General features: G+C 39.7%; 1 protein-coding gene across 1 annotated transcript in view; it reads left to right on the top strand.

The window, feature by feature from the left end:
• Enosf1 (enolase superfamily member 1) overlaps positions 1-18,869 on the top strand; it is a 33,395-nt gene extending 14,526 nt beyond the window's left edge. The window contains exons 9-16 of the mRNA XM_051190934.1: positions 710-744; positions 3,148-3,235; positions 5,050-5,184; positions 9,931-9,972; positions 10,795-10,924; positions 11,208-11,307; positions 16,973-17,054; positions 18,442-18,869. Of these exons, the coding sequence (XP_051046891.1) occupies positions 710-744; positions 3,148-3,235; positions 5,050-5,184; positions 9,931-9,972; positions 10,795-10,924; positions 11,208-11,307; positions 16,973-17,054; positions 18,442-18,555 (726 nt within the window). The 3' untranslated portion in view covers positions 18,556-18,869. The remainder of the gene's footprint in view (positions 1-709; positions 745-3,147; positions 3,236-5,049; positions 5,185-9,930; positions 9,973-10,794; positions 10,925-11,207; positions 11,308-16,972; positions 17,055-18,441) is intronic.
• The last annotated feature ends 1,012 nt before the right edge of the window (positions 18,870-19,881 follow it).

A 19,881-nucleotide genomic window follows, 5' to 3' on the forward strand; every position in this document is an offset into this window, starting at 1 on the left:
GTCTTTTTGAGAGAATTTACTGTTTCTCATTATCCTTACTACATGAGAAAGAGAGTAAAGCTACTCATTCCGACAGTAAGTTTCATGTTGGGTTCTGGAAGATGATAGCCTAGTTTTGATTCTGTGCAGGTATAACCATCTCCAAGTGTTACTTTCACAGTTAGTGCATGGTCATTTATTATTCTTTCCTACATACATATACATATACATATACATATACATATACATATACATATACATATACATATACATATACATATCCCAGAGCCTCGCATGAGCTAGGCAGGCACTCACTTAATAACTTCATAATTGATCTGCACCCCTCACCATATTGTGTTCACACAGAACCAAGAAAAAGGAAAAAGGGAGAAGGTAGCTTCTGCCTTTTACTCTTCTATGTATTAGTTCTGTGGATGCCACAGAGAATCCTATCTTTACAAAGAAGAACATCTATACAGCGTCCTCCTTTCAGGAATGGTTATGACAATTAAAGGAGATAAGGAAAGAAAGCCACTTTACAGCTAGTGTGATACTTTTGGCTAAACTGCTTCTGTCTTTAATTTAAATAACACATGCTTGTTCCTTTGCTTTATACTACAACCATAATGTTTGTGAAATCAAGATCAGAAACTACTGAATTACTATCAGACCAGGGGAACTTGGTGTGTTGTACCAATATGTAACAAAAGATGTACCCCTTTCCTCACAGCTCTGTGAAACAGCACTGAAAGATGGCTGGACCAGGTAAGTTATCTGTGTAGTAGTGGAGTTGACCTTCTTGTTTAACAACACTAAGAGGCTGAATATGTGAATAGGAGCCAAAGATTATAAGTCACCAATAATACCTTAAGCAACTAGACCAGTGTGCCATCCCACAGACATTTCAACCTGGACTAGGTATATTCTCTTTAAAGACAAGGTGTGAATCTACTTAGAGTCCTAGAATATCACACATGGAAGATGATATTCTTTGGAAAACAACAGCTTTAAGCACCTATCCAGTATACAAATCTACTGTTTGTTTGTGGTGCAAGGGAGAGAACTCAGAGCCTCATATGTATTAGGCAATGTCTCTATTGCTGAACTCAAACTCCAACAATGATCTTCATTTTCATAAGATCCCTTAGTTACTCCTCATTTGTGTATCCAAATATAAGAGGCACTGAATTCTTGTCAATGCCTTAGTTAAACAGAGTGATAACATGAAAAAAGCAAGGAAAGTGTTTTGGCATCCAATAGAATTAAAATAAACTCTTGCCTTTCCCCACCATCCTTTTCAAGGACTCAGTGTTGATCCTAGGCAGATTTCTCAGCCTCTGAAACATATGTCCTCCCTCTCTCTTATTCCTTCTAAAAGTCTCCATATTTGATGATAATTAGCAGAAGGGAATTTGGAACAGATGTACCATGAGGACTGGCCCTCTCTCTAACCAAGAAGAGGCTAAAGAATCAACTCTAGGGGTCAGGAAGATTCCATAAAGACTTACAGACCTCAGCACAAAAAGTGTAGAGAGGCTATGGCCAGTTATCTCTGTTATTCCCCATTACTACAAATCATATAGCTGAAACTCCCACCTGGAATAGAAATATCTCTGGGTACTTGTTTCCTCTGAATAAGAGGAAACAAGACAGTGAGTACCTGAGTATGTTCAACTTTTAAAAAACTATGTGAAGCCCTGTCTCAAAAAAAAGTTTCTAGTTGAAATAAGTTGCATCACTTTCTCTCCCTCCCTTCCCTACTAGCTACCCTCCCCAAACCCCTACTTAAGTTGATAGTCTGTTTTTTAAATATCATTGCTACATACATATATTGTATGTGTATACACTATTATATATAACTACAACCCTGCTGAGTACATGTTTTGCTGGTAATGGTGTATATAATTTCAAGGCTCACCACTCTACAACAGATAATAAGGAGAGAGGCTGATTCTCTTCCTAGTAGTCATTTGCTGCTTGTAGTTCTTTGTCTATGGGTGGGACCCTACAAAATTTTCTGCCTTCCACATTAAAATGTCTATTGATATTGCCATTGTACTGATCTTGTTTAGGCAGTCATTTCTAGAAGAGACTTTCAGTGTAGACTTTCTGGTATTCTGCCTCTTACAATTTCTGTCCCTTCTTCCAACATGTTCCCTGAGCCACTGATGCAGGAGCTTTGATATATGTTATCCTATATGGTTTGTTTCCCAATGATCTGTTGTTCTCTGCATTGTGTCCAGTTGTAATTTTCTGTGATGGTCTCCATTTGATATAGAGTCTCCTTTGAAGGTGGTTAGTAGCTACAATTATCCAGGAAAGTTGACTTCTCTACCTGTATGAAACTTTTGTGAGCCTAATGGCCCTCTTAGTAGACAGATAAATTGGGTGCCTTGAAGAATAGAAGACTTGGGTTCTCTCTGCTGTGGCAATCTAAAGCCATTGTGACTCCCAAGCATAGCCTTGGTGTTCACTAAACAAATGGTTGTGAGGGAAAAATTCGATACCAGTCCCTTGAGGTAATATCCTCTCCTTCAGTAACAATGTCCACACTGGCCCAAGCATATTCCAGCAGAGTTAAAAGGAGCATCTATAGATGCTTATGTTTCAAGAACATAATTGGATATTAAGGCAGATTGGGGGTCAGTAGACTCCTTGTAAGTGACCAAATGTGTCATAAAGGAGACCTCTACAGGACATTACAGACCATACTCTGTTTCTCCTCTCTGTGTGACTAAGTCCCTTTCCCTCCTTGGAATCCTGATCAGTCCTCCAGCATTCCTCCAACTGTGCTCACTGGTGACAAAACTGTCTGTGCCAATACCTAGCAAATGTATGGGCTGTGTCAACTCAACTCACCTCTTCCATTTGGACTAGGCCTGTTTGTTCTTACCTGTTTGACATAGAAAAATTTGGGGGAGCTGTATTAGAGGTATAACTTTTCTTTCTGGTTCCTTAACCATGAGTAAGCATATAATTGGGAGTCATTGCCCTGAAACTGAGTAAATAAATGCAGTTTGCAGCATTATTATTAAGTGGCTTGTTTAAAGTTTGACTGAAGAGCAGAGGTTACTAGAAAATGTGAATCATTCACAGAGAGTCACTTTTGCAGAAAATCTGTATGTTTTTGCCAAGTTAGAAACCTACCTAAACTAAGTGAATTTATAGGTTTAAAGTAAAAGTTGGGGCTGATCTGCAAGATGACATACGAAGATGCCGCCTCATCAGGGACATGATTGGACCAGAGAAAACTTTGGTAAATATCTTCTTACACTAATAAGACATAGAAGCTTAATGCATTTTTTTGTGGTATTGTGAAAGTAACTCAGGGATGTGTCCATGTTAGATAAACATTTTACCACTGAGCCCTAATACTCACTCCCACCTCAAGTCTTTCATTTCAAGCAAATATTAAGGACACAGAAATTTTCATAGTTTATGGTGGTCTTGTGATAGGTGAACTCTTTTTTTTAAAAAGCTTTGGGATATAAGTTTAAGTTTTCTAATCCTACAGAGCTAATTAAGTCTGATCAGCACAAGAGACTGTCCTTTTTGCTATTTATGAACAAGCCCGAACCAGGAGTCTTCCACTGGTACCACCCTAGTGTGTCAATCATTAACCTTCCTTAAGCAGCTTATTAGGAGATAGGTTTCAAGTAGCCATTTTTTGAAGAAGTGTTGAGATTTTAGGTGAGATAAATATAAGGCTTTATTATTTCTATGTTTTTATGACATAGTTTTTATTGTAAGTATTTTTTGTAAAAGCTACACAAGAAAAGAAACCTACCATCAGATATTTTTTATGAATTGAACAAATAAGGCTTGTTTTATGAGTTAAAATTAATTTTGGAATATTTTCTGTAAGATGAGAAGTATCATTATTTATGCATGAAATAGCACTGCTTTTGTTTCATGAAGTCATCCTCATCCAAATAATTTATGACAAAATTGATCTTCAGCCTACCATTCTGTGGTTCTCAGAGTATCCTGTGAGAAAACTCTTACCACTTAAAGAATTTATAGAATCTTATGTCCTTGTCTGTCTTCTCCAAGTTTAATGAGGTTGATGGCAGAAGGGTGGGCCCTGTTTCAAGCTCTGCACAACAATCCCCTGGCTTCTGGGTAAGATGATAGTGAGGAGAAAGCCAGAGCCTAAAAGGTAAGGCCTGGACTTAAACTAACCACCAACTTGGCTTACTGCTCTTACTGGTCTTGAGAGACTTACTTAACTCCTCTATAAGCCAATTTTCCTATTGGTAAAACAGGATAGTATGAGCTGCCTTGTGGAATTATAGTAAAAATTAAATGGAACAATACTCAGTAAGTACCTAGTGGAACAGGAGCTTCATCAGTGGTTGTTAATATGTCAGATACCTGGTGGGCAATAGTCAATCAAGGACTATTGAACAAACTCGGTGACTATATGTATGATTCAAAAGATGACAGAAGGTGGACTGGTGAGGTGGCTCGGCAGTTAAAGATATCTGCTGTCCAGTTTGAGAACCTGAGTTCAGTTTCCAGGGTCCTCATTGTAGAAGGAAAAAACTGACCCCCACAAGTTGTCCACTGACTACTACACACACACACCTTCTGCATAAGTAAAATACGGAGCTAGAGAGATGGTTCAGTGATTAAGAAAATGTTTTATGTTCTTGCTGAAGATTCAGATTCTGTTCCTAGCACCCAAATGGCAGCCCATAACCAGCCACAACTACAGAGGATCTGATGCCCTCATCTGGCTTTTCCTGGCATCAGACACATAATGTATATGGTGCACATTATGGCTAAACACTCATACACTTAAAAATAAAGAGCTCAGTGGATCTAACTCAAAGGTCATTGAGCACATCTCCTAACCCAGCTGAAGGCACTTGTAGACATCACAGCAGTTCTCCTAACCCAATCAGTGTTTGCATTTTGGATCCTTTTGTGAAACCTCTGGGCTAGAATTTAGCAGGAAAAAAAAAAAAAAGCCAGAGGAGTCTTCCTAAGCAGTAGGTTGCATTAAATGACTACATCTCCTCTCTGGAGCCTCAACCCTACAAAGAAGTGAGGGGTCTGTCCTTGCAGATGATGGATGCCAATCAGTGTTGGGATGTGCCTGAGGCAGTGGAGTGGATGTCAAAACTGGCTGAGTTCAAGCCATTGTGGATTGAAGAGCCCACATCCCCTGATGACATTCTGGGCCATGCAGCTATTTCCAAGGTAAAAATAGTCATTTACTATTTTGTTTATTGTTCTCAAGGGGTCATGAAAGATCCTCAATTTCTCATGCCACAGTCCTGCATGCAAATAAAAGACCATGTTTGCAACAAAAATAGGAAAATTCCTCTTGCAAGTAAGGAGCTATGTTTGCACTAATCACAAGCCTTCTTCTTAGCCATAGGGAAGTGTTCCCCTTCTATCTTTGGTAAAAAATGGCTCCAGGACCATGTATTTCATCAGGGTTTATCTCATTTAAGATGTTTCCTTCTAAGGCTGGTGTAGATTTTATGGAATATATATTCAGCCATGCTTATAGTGGTCTTATTAAGCTGCTAGTGTATCTTCAAAATGATTTCCCACAACATCCAGAGTGCTATCCAGGGTACCAGAAAAGTGTTTAAATGTTCAAATAGGGAGTGAGATTGCCTCCCCTCCAACAGAAATGAAGTTTCAAAGAGAAATGTGTACTATGAAGGTTTATCATTAACATTAGTACTGACTTAATAGAATTCTAATGTTTAACTCCTGTCTCTTATCCCAGTGTTCCAGGAACGGGTGAGTCTCCTCTAATCTGCTTTCATATTTGGTAGACTGGGTAGGTTGAATATATTTTCTGCTTATGATCTTTCCATTAACAATGCATTTATGTGCATTCTATGAAGCTAAGGAGCACATGTATTTTATTTGCCCAGAGTGAAACAAAAAGTATCAATTTTCTCCAGAGGACTCAAAAGATCTGGAGATTGCCTGACTGTTTTCTAAGATCACTCAAAACAAATTCACAGTAATTGGGAGCCATCTGCATTACTTCAAGGGTTCAATATGTCAGAACATCCTAGAAACTATGTCAGGATTGGTGCTACTATGATTCAGGTCCTTAGCACTGATCTTTAGAACCAGAGTACCAATTGGATCATTTGTAAATTGAACTTCCATCTTCAGACCCAAGAACTCTATTCATCAAAGGCTGTAGGATGAATAGAAAACTGGAGCAGGATTGGTTATGAAATTTGAATATGTGATGATGACATCAGACCACAATGACCCATCATGGCCATCTTACAGCTTTGGCACAAAGACTTTGAACCTTAAACCTGTCCTCCCCTCCCCCCGGGTACAGGTTTGGCCAGCATCTGCCTATAGTGTGCCTGTACACTGTACTATTGGATTAGTGTATTGTCATTTTTACTCCTAGCCAACTTCAGCCCTTTAAGGAACATTTTCTCTCTGGGATGAGTTTGTGTCTTAGTTGCTTTTCTATTGCTGTGTTAAAACATCATAATGAAGGAAATTTACAGATGGAAGGGTTTATTTGAGATTATGGTTCCAGAGGGATAAAGAGTCCATCATGACAGGGAAGCATGGCAGCAAGCAGTTGACATGGCAGCTGAGAGCTCATATCTCAAACCATGAAAGGCAAAAGGCTTTGAAACCCCAAAACCTGCGCCCAGTGACCTACTTCCTCCAGCAAGACCACACCTCCTAAGCCTTCACAAACAATGCTACCATTTGGGTACTACGTATTCAAGCATCTAAACTTATGAGGGACATAGAAACGACCATACTTTGCATATCTGTATTTTCTCATTTTGTGGTTTTATCTTTCCTTTCTTTTCTTTTTTCCCAATTATGTGGCTTGCCTCTTCACTAGATTGTTTCTTTAGCTATACATAAGCTGTTTAGTTTTATAAAGTCCTATTTCCCCATTGTTGGCCTCAGTACCCAGGCCAATACCAGGCCAGGGTATTCAGAAAGTTCTTTCTTGTATCTGTATCCTGTAGGGTACTACTTATGTTTTCTTATAGAAGTTTCAGTGTTTTAGGTTTCATATTTAGGCCTTTACTCGATTTGTAGATACTTTTGTGCAAGGTAATAGATAGGGGTCTAACTTCATTCTGTTTATGAACATCCAGTTTTCCTAGAAACATCTGCATTTTTTTTCTCCATTGTATGTTTTTGACATCTTTGTTTTAAGTCCTGATGTTTAACTCTTCAGTTTGCTCCATTGATCTGTATATCTATTTTTGCACCTGAACACTATTCTTTCTATTATTATGGTTCTATAGTGTATCGTGATGTATAGAATAGTAATTCCTCTATCATTGCTTTTTTTTTTTTAAAATCAGGACTGCTATACCTTTCTGGGGTATTTCATGATTCTGTATGGATTTTAGGATTTTTTTTTCTATTTCTGTGAAGAATAAGATCAGGGTTTTGATTGTGATTGAAACTCTTAGTTTAGAAACAGGGTCTCACTTTGTAGCTGGATTGACCACAAACTTTTGATCCTGCCACTCTAGTCTCCATAGTGATGACATTACAGTTATTTACCACTATGCCTGGTTTCTTAGGGTTCTTTTTGCTGTTGTTACATTTACTCATTCATTGTGTGTGTGTGTGTGTGTGTGTGTGTGTGTGTGTGTGTGTGTGTGTGTGTGTGTGTAGAAGCAGAGGACAATTGGTGGGAATTGATTCTCTCTCTCTCCATGTTGTAAATCATGGGTATTGAACTCAGGTTGTCACCTCTATCACCTAGAGTGTTCTTGGATACTTTTCTGAGCTTTGGCTCATGTACCAGGCTTTTCCATTTGTGCCAACAACCAGCTCCCATATCATGACATGAAGACTTAATATTAGCTATGAAATCTCATCCCACCGTAGGCTCATTTCTGGCTAGCTCTGTTTAACTTAAATTAACCTGTTTCTCTATCTACCTTTTGCCTCTGGGCTTTTTACTCTTCTTCCCTTCTGTATATCTTACTTTCACTGCTTCTTGTATCTGGTTGGCTGGCAGCTGCCTGGCTGACCCTGGTCATCTCCCCCTCTTTCTCTATTGTTCTCTCCTCTCTTGTTTTCTCTTGAGACTAGATTTTTCCTCCTATCTATTATCTCTGCCTGCCAGCCCTTTCTATCCTTTTTCTGCTCAGCTATTGGTGGTTCAGCTCTTTATTAGAACAATTAGGTGCTTTAGGCAGGCAAAGTGAAGCAAATGCAGCACATCTTTACATAAACAAATGCAGCAGAAACATAAGTAACACATCTTTACACAAAGTAATATTCTGCAGCATAAACAAATGTAACACATCTTTGCCCAGTTAAAATAATAATCCACAGCAGACTCACCAAGATTTTCCTTGAACAGTGGAGGCTGTCCCCTCAGGAGGCCCTAAGAAAGGAGTCAATGAGCTGAGAGGCAGGGCATCTTTCTAAATGGCAGGTCCAGATAGAGACCAGAAGAGATAACAAGGGAATGCTACCTTCCAGGAAGTATCAGAAGCCAGTGTTTGGAGCCAGATGATGGAATTCATTGTTTAGAGGATGCAGCTGATCAGAAGTAATCACTGCATTCTTAAAGGAGAGAATGACACTGTTACAGACAAGAGAAAGATGAGTCAACTGGAAGCAACATGTAGAGTAAATTGGGATAGGTATATGGGTGGTAAAAAACAAAAAACAAAACAAAAAATGCAGAAGGAAGTAGTCAGATGGTAGCTGTGGAATTTTGTTGTTATGTGGGAGAGATGAAGGGAAAGAACAGATCAGGAAATTATGAGGAGGGAACAAAACTTCTTGTCAGTGCTAGGAGCACCATCTTATAGTGATGACATCACTAAAGTAAATGCCTTTCTTCTTTTCCTCCCTTCCACTATTTTTCTATCCTTTTTTCTTTTTGGATAGAGAGCTAAGTACAATTCACTTAGAAAATTCAGGAAGTAGGAATTATGAACATGAGAAGATACCTTAGAAACTATGTTGAAACTGAGTCCTTCTCCAATAAGGAAAACAGCTGCATATAGTTCTTGGATGTCTTATTCAAGTCAACACATCCAGTAGTGATGTTGACGTTGTCAACAACTGGCTTCTGAATTAAAGTGTTTCTGCTAAGCTATTTCAGATAACGATTCAGATGTCTCCTCCAACTGTAAAATCATCTCCTAAAACTCAAATCCTACTCTATACTTTCTATCTTTGTGATCTGGGAAGAGTTTATACCTGTATGCCTTTTTTTTTTTTTTTCATCATCTACAAAACAGGGTTATTGATAGCTCTTCTTTCTCACAGAGAAATAATTTATGCTAAGAATCATTTATGCCAAGATGCCTGGGGAAGGGAACTGTGGAGTTGGGAAATGGCCTGTAGCCCAGAGGTTCGGTGAGGAAGCTGTTCAGGTTCAGGCAAGAGGAATAGTGAGACTGCAATGCCATATCCAAGTGAACACCCCAGTACATTGCTAAATGGCAGAGGGGTCCACCAGGTAGGCAGTGGTCTTAGTCTTATCTATAAAGGCATGCCACCCACAGAGCTGGATGGGGAGGGGTTGGGAATTAACAGGCAAGAGAGTTTAAACTCAGCACTTCATGTGGTGATTAGGGATACAATAAGAAAATAAATAGAGGAGTGATTCATAGCAAACAGAGGCCAGAGCCCTTTGGCTCCACAGGAACACATTACTTAGTGGTCCTGTCCTCTCCTCGGGTCCTGGAGCATGTAGTGCTGCAGAAGGAAGTCTGCAGAGCCACAGCCAAGAAGGGAACAGTGGCTATATGTGAGCAGCCCTGTTCTTTATCCCCTGTGGGTACACAGCTCTCCTCCACACACACATTGCTGTGGACATCCTTCTGCCAAGCTTTAAACTTCATATGGCTCAACAGCAGGGATGTTTCCTTCAGCTCTAAAAATATTTTTAAACATTCAGAGTTGCAGTTCAAACATTGGAAAATAACACAAGGCTGCCTTTTTTGGCAGGCATTGGCCCCATTAGGAATTGGTGTTGCCACAGGAGAACAGGTGAGTGATATGTCCTCGGTATTCCCTCGCTGGCCACTGACAGAGGACATAGTCATGTTGCATTATAAGTTGGGAAATTTTTATTATAAAAAATGGTGGTTCATTAGAGTCCAATGTTTCGTTGATTTTCCCACAATTCATGGACCAGGTCAGTGTTTTTTTTGTTTTGTCTCTCTCCCTCCCTTCCTCCCCTCCTCTCTAAGCAATTACTCAGTATTAACAAGGATATTATTGTCATGGCATACAGTGACTTTGAGAATGTCAGCTTCCAAATAGATTGTGACATTGTTCTTGTGTCAATAAGGTAAGCACTAGTCCTGCCTACACCTGCATCAGTCAGCCTAAAGGCAGAACAGAGTAAGGAACAGCTTTTCAGTTTCCCTGCAAAATGAACACGCTGCCACTGTGCCATTTTGTCCTTGTGCCATGTTTGTAGCTGTCACTGTATTCCATCCTGAATCTTCATTCAATTCCCACTTGCCAGGTGATACAACAGTAATCCCTTTATAAATGGAGAGCTGGTGTGGTTTGTGGTTTGTACCTGACTCACAGTTACAGATTTGTCTCTCTGAACTTTTAGGATCACCTCAGGCTAATTGAGAGAGAGAGACAGAGACAGAGAGAGAGAGACAGAGACAGAGAGAGAGAGACAGAGAGAGAGGCAGAGAGAGAGAGATAGTCCATGCTTCTTGAAGTCTAGTAATGAGTAACTAGTAATAATCACATGGTGTGGAATCATGGTAGTAGCATGCTTAGGGATCATGAGAACAAAGGCTGATTCTTCTGTTGGTATTATGTTGAAATGTTTAATTCTATTTCCAGTGCCATAATCGAGTGATATTTAAGCAACTCCTACAAGCAAATGCCCTGCAGTTTCTCCAGATTGACAGCTGCAGACTGGGCAGTGTCAATGAAAACCTCTCAGTATTACTGATGGCGAAAAAGTTTGGAAGTAAGGGTAATGTAGAGGCTGTGGGACACACCTGCACTCTGCTCCCACCAAAGGCCATGATCCCCTTGCTGGCCTTTGCCACTTATAGGTCTGTAGTTTGCCTTTTCTCTAAATCTTATTTATCCATTATCAGTGAGTCTTGGCTGATTTCTGTCCTAGAATCTCACCCTTAAATATTAAAATTAAAAAAATTATTGAATTGCCTGTAGACACTAAAGAGGAAAGGTCACCTTTCCTCTTCTCTGTATTACTTTTGCATTAAATTGAAATACCTTCCTTCTAGTCCCTGTTTGCCCCCATGCTGGTGGAGTTGGACTTTGTGAACTGGTACAGCACTTGATAATATTTGACTACATATCAGTCTCTGCCAGCCTTCAAAACAGGTCAGTAACATGGCATTAACTCCTCTCTCATTGCAGTAATATCCCTTGATACAGAACAGCTCTTTGAAAATTCCTTCAGGGCAGATACTATGAACCCTGTGCATTGTTGCAAGCACCTAGAATAGATTTAAAGTACCAATTCCAGATTGATACTGTTCAGTTAGTTGTTTTAATTTTCCCTTTTATTTTTATGTATATGGGTGCTTAGCTTACATGCATGCCTGTGCACATGTATGCATTGCCCAAAGAGGTCAGAATATGGTGCTGTATTCTTGTACCTGTAATTACAGATAGATGTGAGCTGCCATGTGAGTGCTGGGAATTAAACCTGGGCCCTCCACAAGAGCAGCCAGTGCTCTTCACAGCCAAACCATCTCTCTAGCCCCAACAGGATTTTACTTGAGGAGTCTCCTTCCAGTCATTTGCACATATATGGATTTGCTTATTATATACTTTGCTGTAGCTAAACATATTACAGAAACCTCACTAAAGTTAAATTGTGAGAACAAATGTGAGAACCTACGTGGGAAAGGTAAACACCAAATTCAGGACTGAAAAAGAAATGGATGCCAAGGCAGGGAGGCAGGGGCGGGGCAGGGCGGGGGAGAGGATGTTCAATTAGAATTGAAATGGTTTATTTAGCTGGCTAGTGAGTAAACAACACTTCCTTTTAAATCTGCCTAAATTAGTTTATGCTTGAAAGAACATTCAATTCAAAGGGAGGAAACCAGTACCTCCTTACTCTGCTGCTCATACCTTACCTCAGGAATCTTGACAATGAAGGTCAAGGTCATTACTCTTTTCTTAATCCAAACTGAATCTAGGTTGAAAGCATCCTTCTTAAGTTGTTTTATAGTTCCTTTCTCACTTCAGTTCATGTCTTTACGAGTGTCCTGCAGGTTCTAGGGGATAAAAGAGTCACCTAAGCATTTAAGTGCAGTATCCATATTGTAAGACACCTCAATGCAGTGCTGGTGCTTCTTGCAGCATTTGCAATTCAGAAATGCTTATCTAAAACTGCCACCAGATACCAACACCAAGTGTTGACATCTTCAGCCCAGATTTGTTATTCTCTGTGCATTTTTTGAGGCCTAACTGTCTCTCTCATGTAGCTGGATCTTTATCTGCACCCTGTTTCTTATACATAACACAGGAGCCATGAGCTTCCTTTGCCAGTTCATTTTTGAATTCCTGGTTTTTGTGAGACATGAACAAACTTCTAATAACCCTGTATAGGATACAGATACCACCAAAGTCCAACTTTAACTAATGAGTTTTATTAAAGTTACTTAGAGGAATATGGGTGAGGGGTTACTTACAGGAGCAGAAATGACTCAAAGACAGATGCATCCCCAAAGGCCCACCCAGCATGGGTGACAGCTCACTAAGCTGGAACTTGGAACACACAGCACAGCCTTCAGGCAGCACCACAAATTGAAGTGTCCCTTACAGGTGACTCGGTTATGACTCTCCTTCCAGGCAGTTCATCTGGTCTTTGTTTTTTCTATGCAGTTTTGCTGGGGCTTATTTCTTTCTTATTGGTGGCTGTGTTTGTCTGAGAGCGGCTCCCACTAATCTTTACTGTTTTCTCTAGGAAAGAGGGGCCTAGTGAATGTGGTCAGTTTCAGGGACTTCCTGAAGCTAATTTGAATTTTTTGTTTCATCTCCTAGTGAGCTTCTGTGCAGTTTTCCTTCCTGTTGGTTCACTTCCCTAAAACATTCTGTCTTAAGAAGTTTCCCTCCAAAATGGGAAGTTTTAATTTCCTAGACACTGCTATACAACACTGCTACAGGCTGGTGCACTCCCTATTATGTGCCATCATGTTATCAGGTGACTAAGGAAATAGGTTAGATTACTCACCCTTTTTTGTATGGCACCTGCCAACAAGACTGAACACTGGCATACAAAATTTGAACAGATTGACCCAATTTCAAAACCTGTGCTTTGCATGTAATCATCTATATAGATGGAAGAAATCTCATTTGGCAGTTTAATCTAGTTAACTAACATTTGGTCTTAGTCACCACAATAATCCCAGTTGCTTGGAATCTGAATTGATGTTGGGCTACTACAAAACCTTTAGTGTAATTTCACATCACATCTCTGCTCCTATATCTGTCTTGTAGATGGAAGTACCTCACAAACTAACTGCACAGAAACATGTATAAATAGTTAAGCCTTGGTGATTAAACCTAGAATGTTATTCAAGCCAAGAACTTTAATGTGGATCTACAACTTCCATTGCAAAAACATTGTGTGTAAGGCGTACGGTTTTTCTGCCTGCCGCCGCCCGGTCTTGTCCTGCTGCTGCGCCAGCCCCAAATAATACACAGAGACTCTGTATTAGATATAATTCTGTTGGCCCTGTTACTTGTTTCTTATCGGCTAGCTCTGCCTTAATTATTAACCCATTTCTGCTGATCTATGTATTTCTCTTACCGGGGAGCCGGCGGCATACTGCTTTCTCCAGACTCTCCATCTTGGCTCCTCCTTCCTACTTCCTATTTCCTCCTTGTCTCCTAGTCCCTCCTATCTTCCTTTCCTATTGGCCAACAGTGCTTTATTATTAACCAGTATGAGAAACGTATATACATAATGGCATCTCCCATCATCTCCTCTTTTCTGTTTAAATAAAAACATAGCAAAATATATCACATAACAGTTATCAAATAAGAATCACAGTTAACATTATTTAGTCCATTAACATTTAGCAAGATTTAAGAAAACATTCCATCATCTATCCCATCTTTGTGTCTAAAGTCTAACTTATCTTTAATACTAAGAAAACTATAACCTTAACTATCTGTCTTCAACTCCCTCAAAGACCACAGAAGGATAATATTTAAACTCTAGAAATGACAGAGACAACTCACTGCCTGGTCACCCAAAGTTCTTTTGTAATCTTCCATCTTCAGCCCATAGGCCATAGTGTGTCTGGCAGACTCTTCAGCAATGCAGGAAACTTTAAACTGTCTTCTTGTATTGGCAGTTTATCAGTCATTTTTCTCTATATCCTGCAGACTGACTGGCAGATTCTTCCATGAAGCAGGAACTCTGTAGCAATGTCCATCTTGAGTCAGCAGTCAATTTTCTGTGGGTCCTGCATGTCCAGTTTATACAGCACAAAGTCAAACAGTCCAGACAAGAGCAGTATCTTGTCCACATGGCTAGTCTTGCCATATTGAAACTCCAAAACGAGTTTCTTCAATGTCCATCTTCTTTTCTGGTGCAGGTGGTATTGCCAAGAGCAATTATGTCTCACTGTCACGAAAACCCTAAACCATTTTAAATGCCATATTCTGTAGGTCTTTGAAAGGTTTGAAGAATGCCTATCTATCTCAAATACATCTCTGTGTATCTTGAAAACCTAACTAACTTAACTCTAAGCTTTGACTATCATAGGTAATTATCTATAATCTGTACTACATTATACAATATGTTTCTGAATGAACTATATAAACACAATGCCTAAACAAAAGGAGAAATATACACATCACAAAATTGACCTTAAATTGTATCAATAAATGAAAATCCATTCCAAAACAAAATAATCATATCAATACCATAATTCCCTTTTTACCTTTAAAAATAATCGGCTGTGATCATTACCCATTTATAACCAAGTCCATTTAAATGAAAACAAACATTCATAAACAATATTTGGGAATTTGGGCGTCGTTCTTTCTAAACTACTTCCTGCTGGTAGGGGCGCTGTCATGGGGGATCCTAAGAAGACGCAGTAATCCTGGCTGTAGTCTGCAAGACTGCCTTGTCCAAGCTGTTTTGAATGTTGGATCATCAGGAACTCTGTTTCAGGGGGTCTGGCTTGCTCAAACCACATTAGTCTGCAAGGAATCCACAGCTTTTCATTTTCTGTGGAAACAAAAATAGAAATCCTTTTCCCCAGTAACTTGTCCTTGAACTTAAATTTTTGAGTCAAAGCATTTTTAAAATATATAAATTGAATTAATCCAGCAGCATTTCCTTTATCAGTTGTTGTTATTTTCTCAGCAGTCAAACAATGTAGAGACAACACAATAGCATACAGTAACCAGATTCTCTCTGAGCTTTTCATATTTACGTGGCTTTATTATTACTCTGTTTATTTTACTTTTATTTATTTATTTATTTATTTATTTTATTTTTTTGACATAGGGTTTCACTGTGTAACTCTTATCTGTCCTGGAATTTACTCTGCATACCAGGTTTACTTTGCAAATCACAGAGATCTGCTTGCCTCTGTCTCCTGAGTGCTGGGATTAAAGGCGTGTGCTACAACACCCAGTTCCTCTTTGTCTCTTTAAAACCATTTTTTTTTCATGTCTACGTATATTTTAAGACACACTGTAAACCTTTAGAGAGTTCTTCTTAATATGAATCTGTCTTTACTGTAAATCTTTGTCTGGCCCCAAGTCTTTTATCTGGTAAACAACAACATTGCTAAAATGAAAGTCATAGCTGTGTCAGCTGCAGTTTACCAAAGATGGTGGCGGGTACTTTTACCCGCCAGCACGGAAAGCTGTGCTCACCGCCTTCGTCTGCACTGCCACACAGAAAGCATGCCATTGCCATCTCTCATACACACCAATAAACTGTTAGTTAGCAGAGTTATTTAAAAGCTGTGCGGTTTTTTGCCTTTTATGCTGAGTCAGGAATCTTCCCTTAAAGGAGCTGCGCAAATATCTGCTTGTCTCTAGCAAAGCAGAGTTCAACTGAGAAAAATGCTGCTACCAAGAAACCTTGCTTGTCTCTGTTCTTTTGTTTCTAAAACCCTTTTTTAAGCTTTTGTTAAATTTTAAGTGTATGTAAGTTCTTACTAGCCACGTTGGGCGCCATCTGTAAGGCGTACGGTTTTTCTGCCTGCCGCCGCCCGGTCTTGTCCTGCTGCTGCGCCAGCCCCAAATAATACACAGAGACTCTGTATTAGATATAATTCTGTTGGCCCTGTTACTTGTTTCTTATCGGCTAGCTCTGCCTTAATTATTAACCCATTTCTGCTGATCTATGTATTTCTCTTACCGGGGAGCCGGCGGCATACTGCTTTCTCCAGACTCTCCATCTTGGCTCCTCCTTCCTACTTCCTATTTCCTCCTTGTCTCCTAGTCCCTCCTATCTTCCTTTCCTATTGGCCAACAGTGCTTTATTATTAACCAGTATGAGAAACGTATATACATAATGGCATCTCCCATCAATTGTGTCTGTGTGTATGTGAGGGACAGAGAAAGAGAGAGAGGGAGGGAGAGGGTAGGAGAGAGAGAGAGAGAGAGAGAGAGAGAGAGAGAGAGAGAGAGAGAGAGAGAGAGAGAGAGAGAGAATGTTGCATGTAGGCATAGTTGTTAGAGGACAACCTCAGATGTTAGTCTTTACTTCCTAACCTTGTCTGAAACAGGGTGTCTTAGTTGCTTCCCACTATGTGTACAAGCTAGCTGGCTCACCTGAGTTTCCAGGGATTCTTCTATCTCCACCTCCCATCTCACTGTATATACCCTACCATCTTCAGCCTTGTTTGGTTTCCTGAGATCAAATCCTGGTATTCATGCTTGCAAAGCAAATGCTCTTACACACCAAGCCATTTCCTCAACCCACCATTTAAGGTATTTCTGCTTTCATAGTTGCTAGCTCACGACTTATCTAACTTCAGGCACTAATGCTCCAATTTCCTAGGATGTGTGAATATGTGGACCACCTGCATGAACATTTCAAGTATCCTGTGGTAATCAAGCATGCCTCTTATCTGCCTCCCAAGGTAAGTTGAGGCCCAGGACATGCTGCATACATTCTGCCAGCAGCTAGTGTGCTCCTGTACAGGAACCATCAAGCCTCTGACTTTTTAAGAATTGATTTTTTTCTGTACGGTTATGGCACACACCATTTTTTGTTTGTTTGCTTGTATTTTTTTTTTTTTTTTTTTTTTTTTTTTTTGAGACAAGGGTTCTCTGTGTAGCTTTGTAGACTAGGCACATGCCTTTACTCCCAGTACTTGGGAGGCAGAAGCAGATGGATCTCTGTGAGCTCTAGGCCAGCCTGGACTACATAGAGTTCTAGGACAGGCTTCGAAGCTACAGCAAAACCCTGTCTTGAAAAACAAAGCTAAAAATAAAAAATTGACTTTCCATATCTAGAAATAAATGTCTTTCTAGTAACGGGTATCAAATCATCAAATATGCAGCTAGTTTTATGTTATCATAACACAAGCTAGAGTCGTTTTTTTGAAGAGAAAACCTCAACTGAGAAGATATCAAGAAGACCAGCCTGAGGGCAAGATTGTGATATGGATGAGCCCAGCTTACCACACCCTGGACAGGTATAGTACTAGATGACATAAGAAGGTAGACTGGCAAGTCATGAGGTACAAAGCAGTATTATTCCTCAGTTCTTGCCCACTTGAGTTTCCTGTCCTGATTCCCCTTGTGTGACCTGAGAGATATAAGCCAAAGTAAATCATTTTGTCCCCAAGGTGTTTTTTGATCAGTTTTTTAAAATAGAAATTCTAAGACGTAAAGCTACAGTCACATTTCTGAAGTTGCTGAGCCCTCAAAACACATTCCTTCTGCCCTAGGCCAGCACCATATGCACCTTAGCAACCTAACAGATTTTGACTACAGTTTTGTGACCTGGACCATTTATCCTAATTTTGTCCAGATTACAGCTCATTTTCACCAACAGATTTAAGGTACCAAAGTTTTAGTTTCACTAACAATTCAGGTAAGTAGCCACCAAGTGTGACCCTCTGTCTTCTTTTAAAAAACAAAACAACAACAACAAAAAAAAGAAAACCCTTTCATTGTAAAGCTTTATTTTTAATTACGCGTGCGTGTGCGTGTGTGTGCGTGCGTGTGTGCGTGCGTGTGTGTGTGTGTGTGTGTGTGTGTGTGTGTGTGCAGGCATCCTGGGAGGCCAAAGGAGGCAATCCCCTGTAACTGGAATTACAGGAGGTTATTAGTTGCTGACATAGGTGTTGGGAACCATACTGGGTCTGGAAGAGCAGCAAGCATTCTCAACTGCTGAGCCATCTCTCCAACCCTTAAACTTAATTTCTTTAAGTACCGAATTACCTCTGGATTAGATTTGTAAGTATTTCTAGAAGCAGCAGAAACCAATGTTAACATGTCCCAATCTGCTGTCTTTGCCAGGATGCAGGCTACTCAACAGAAATGAAGGAGGAATCAGTAAAGAAACACCAATACCCAGATGGAGAAGTCTGGAAGAAACTCCTTGTTGCTCAAAATTTATGTGTTCAGCCCTAACACTTTTTTTCTGAAGGGGAAATGCTTAAAATTCTGGAACTTTATAAAAGTAGAAAAAAAATCAAGTCTAGCTATAGGCCATACTCACCTTAGAAATTAACTGTCATCATGATTGATGGTCAACAAGTCAGTATCCCTTTTTTTTTTCTTTATAAAGCAAATGTACCTAACCCAAAGCCCAGGAAGATGGCAAATCTCTATCAAATGCTAGATATTAAGGTATAATTTGAAAACAAGCAATGCTTCATAAATTTCTGTAATAATTCCTCATTCTAACACTTGTCATAAATCAGAATAAAACTGGTTCTACATCACTGTAAGGGATCTGATAAAGCAACAAAAAGGATTCACTCATTTGTCCTGTCATGGGAGATGTCATTCTGTAAATACGTTTCTCTTTCTGGTTATTAAATAAAGCCCTGTTGGCCAATAGGAAAGCAAGATAGGTGGGACTAAGAGGTAGGAGATTCAACATGTAGGGGGCCAGGAGAACAGAGGTACCCAACTTCTCTCTGACAAGATAAGACCACATGAAAATACTTAGATTGATAGAAATGGGTTAATATTTAAGACAGAGCTAGCCAATAAGAAGCACTAGTAACAGGTCAACAGATTTATATCTAATTAGTGTTTATTTGTTATTTGGGGCTGGCACGCCTGTGGGACCAGGCTGGTGGGAAAACATGCTCGTAACAGTCCTGAAATGGTTTAACATCCCCTCTGCTATCAATCTTAGCATTTTAGGGAATTCACACCCCAGTGAAATTAATGGGGACAAATGGTATTTCTTCATACTTTCATAATGATCTTAGCCAGGCATGGGAACTCCAATTTATAATCCTAGCATGCAGGAAGATGGAAATGGAGTTGTGCCACACATTTGAGGCTAGCCTCAGGTACAAACTAAGCTCCAGGTCAGCGAGGGCTAAATTTTGAGACATATCCCCATACCACCTCCCACTCCAACAAATAAAACCTTAAAATGTGATTTAAAACCTTCTGATGGCCAGGTGGTGGTGCACACCTTTAATCCCGGCACTTGGGAGGCAGAGGCATACTGATCTCTGTGAGTTTGAAGTCAGCCTGGTCTGGAGCTAGTTCCAGGTCAGGCTCCAAAGCAATACAGAGAAACCCTGTCTTGAAAAAAAATTTAAAAAAAGATATGTGTATATTTAATAAAAATGCCTCCAGCATGTACTCCCCTAGCTTGTACAGGCTGTACCCTTTCAGCATACTCCTGGTTTGTTTTTTTGTTCTTTTTTTAAACAGATGTTGAAGATTCTTAAATTGACTGAACTTATAAAATCTTGATGGTCTAGCAAGATA

This window comes from Phodopus roborovskii, unplaced genomic scaffold (assembly GCF_943737965.1).
Source record: "Phodopus roborovskii unplaced genomic scaffold, PHOROB, whole genome shotgun sequence".
NCBI lineage: Eukaryota > Metazoa > Chordata > Mammalia > Rodentia > Cricetidae > Phodopus > Phodopus roborovskii.